The 2,500-nt window shown below is 45.8% G+C and overlaps 1 protein-coding gene across 1 annotated transcript in view; it reads left to right on the forward strand.

Annotated features, from left to right (window-relative positions):
* Nucleotides 1-2,500, forward strand: part of gfra4a (GDNF family receptor alpha 4a) — a gene marked incomplete at both ends in the record, with an annotated part of 96,541 nt that overhangs the window by 75,212 nt on the left and 18,829 nt on the right. Inside the window, one exon of the mRNA XM_080850584.1 lies at nt 1-247. This exon is cut by the window's left edge and continues 120 nt beyond it. Within this exon, the coding sequence (XP_080706710.1) occupies nt 1-247 (247 nt within the window). The remainder of the gene's footprint in view (nt 248-2,500) is intronic.

Genomic DNA, 2,500 nt, shown 5'->3' on the forward strand with positions numbered 1-2,500 from the left:
CATCCGCGCGCGGCGGCCAGCAGCCCTGCAACCGGGCGCGGTGCAGCAAGGCGGTGCGCAAGTTCTTCGACCGCGTGCCGCCGGAGCACACGCACGAGCTGCTCTTCTGCCCGTGCCACGACACGGCCTGTGCCGAGCGCCGGCGCCAGACCATCGTGCCCACCTGCTCCTACGAGGAGGGCCCAGCCACTGACAAGCCCAACTGCCTGCAGCAGCTGCGCGTCTGCGGCGCCGACTACGTCTGCAAGTACGTCGCCACCTCCTGCACAGACGCATGCAAGCACGCACACACACAGCATTAACATGAGCATACAAAAACAACATTACAACATTAACAAGTCTGTTGTTTATCATTCAAGCCCGTTGAGCACATTCACGTATTCATTCGTAAAGATGAGCATGCACAAGAGTATTGGCCTTTATTCCAAGAATAAAGATGAACACACAAGGGTAAAGATAAAGATGAGCACACATATGAATTGGCTTGTAGCTTCATATTCATACAAAGACAAGTGACAAGTGACAAGGACAGTTCAAAACATGCCAGCCTGTCACCTTCTGCAGACACACTGCAATGCAAACACTCACGAACACGAAGGAACACACACACACACACACACACACACACACACACAATCGTCCTCACATGCCATCTATAAACATGGAGACGCATGCACACAATTCCTGCATCGATGCTTGCAAGTGTGCAAGCACACACATGTGGAGGAACACACGGCACATCTTAAACTCACGCCAGAGCACACAAACACATAACTCAAGTCACTGGAACCCACAGAAGCCAGTCACGCTTCTTAGACACACGCACGCTTGCACACACACATTGACACATGAATATAGAGGAGAAGAGACACACAGACACATATACGCAGGTGTCTTCGATTCAGTCACACTTTGCATTTGAACACATACACGCAAACATAAAGGAGCTCTCTTAAACAAAACTGGCTCATGCACACAATTGTCCCAACCCCCCCCCTCCCACACACACACATACACATGCACACAGAAGCCCACACAAGCCTAGCCATGAAAGAAAGGAGCCAACAGAACTGCAAGCACTTATACCTGACCATTCAGACTTGTTTGTGCACACAATTCTCAGCACACTGAGTCCCCTTCTGTGCAGGCCAGTCCCCTTGTCAGGCATACGTACTCAGATGGACACATGAGTGGAGGGAAAAGGTGAAGGTAGTGGTCAGGCATTATGCTGACGCTTTTGTCCAAAGCGACTAAGAAGTCAGCTACGGTGTGTCGCTGAACACGCAGATACTTTAACACAATGGTCTGCAAGCCAGCTGCATGTGTCTGTGCGTAAGCAATGTCACATGGTATTGGATTGACATCACATTCATGCTGGCATTTGAGAGTGTGTGTGTCCTCTGGGAGCCAGTTGCACACACACACACACACACACACACACACACACACACACACACACACACAGACACACACACACACACACACACACACACAGACACACACACACACACACACACACAGACACACACACACAAACACACACACACACACACACACACACACACAAACACGCTGTCAGTGGCATGTATATACACACACTGTCAAGGGCACGTATGTACATGGACAGGGATGGATTTACAGTCCACTCCAAAATTTTCAACACACCTGGTTCAGAGTAAAAAGGGTCTTAAGAAATGTACCTTTTTGTTGAATTAGCTTAATGTCACAAAAAAGTGAAAAGAATTCCTTCTGTAAATTGAATTGAATTTTTTTGTTTAATAACAGCATTTAATTAAGAAATTATTATTTTTAACAAAATCACGTACCACTATTATCAAGCATTTCTTATAACCAAATGAAACAGAAGCATATCTTATATATAAATACAGTATATAATATAAAATTATATTGATCAATGTTTAGGAATGTTCAAGCAGTAATCCATGACTTCCTGTTTTACTGGGGTGAGGTGACACAGAGGCCAATTTCCCTTATTCGTTCTTCATCATGGGAAAGATAGGAAAACACTAAAATCAAGTATGGGGAAAAGGGTGTTGAGCTTTAGAAGTTTGGGAATGGCGATACAAAAATACCTGCTCACCTGAAAATGTCTATATCTACCGTAAGGGCAAAAATGAAAACGTTCAAACCAACTGGAAGTGTTTCAGACTTGCTTGGAAGAGAATCCAAGTTTATTTTGCCCTCATGCACAGTGAGGAGGATGAAAAGAAAGGTGTAAAATCCCCAAGGATCACTGTAGGAGAGTTGGAGTTGGAGATAAAAGTAGCATCTTGGGGTCACCAAGTCTCCAAAACTACCGCTGCCAAGAAACTAAAACTAGGCTGTTTTTGGGTCTTCCAGGAGGGCAATGATCAAAACGCAAAAATGGTTTACTGAACACAAAACCAAGCTTCTCTGATGGCCATCACAGTCCACTGACCTAAACCCCATAGATAACCTGTGGGGTGAGCTAAAGAGGAGAGGTCACAAGAGAGGACCT

The sequence above is a fragment of the Sprattus sprattus genome (assembly GCF_963457725.1).
Source record: "Sprattus sprattus genome assembly, chromosome: 13".
Classification (NCBI taxonomy): Eukaryota; Metazoa; Chordata; class Actinopteri; order Clupeiformes; family Clupeidae; genus Sprattus; species Sprattus sprattus.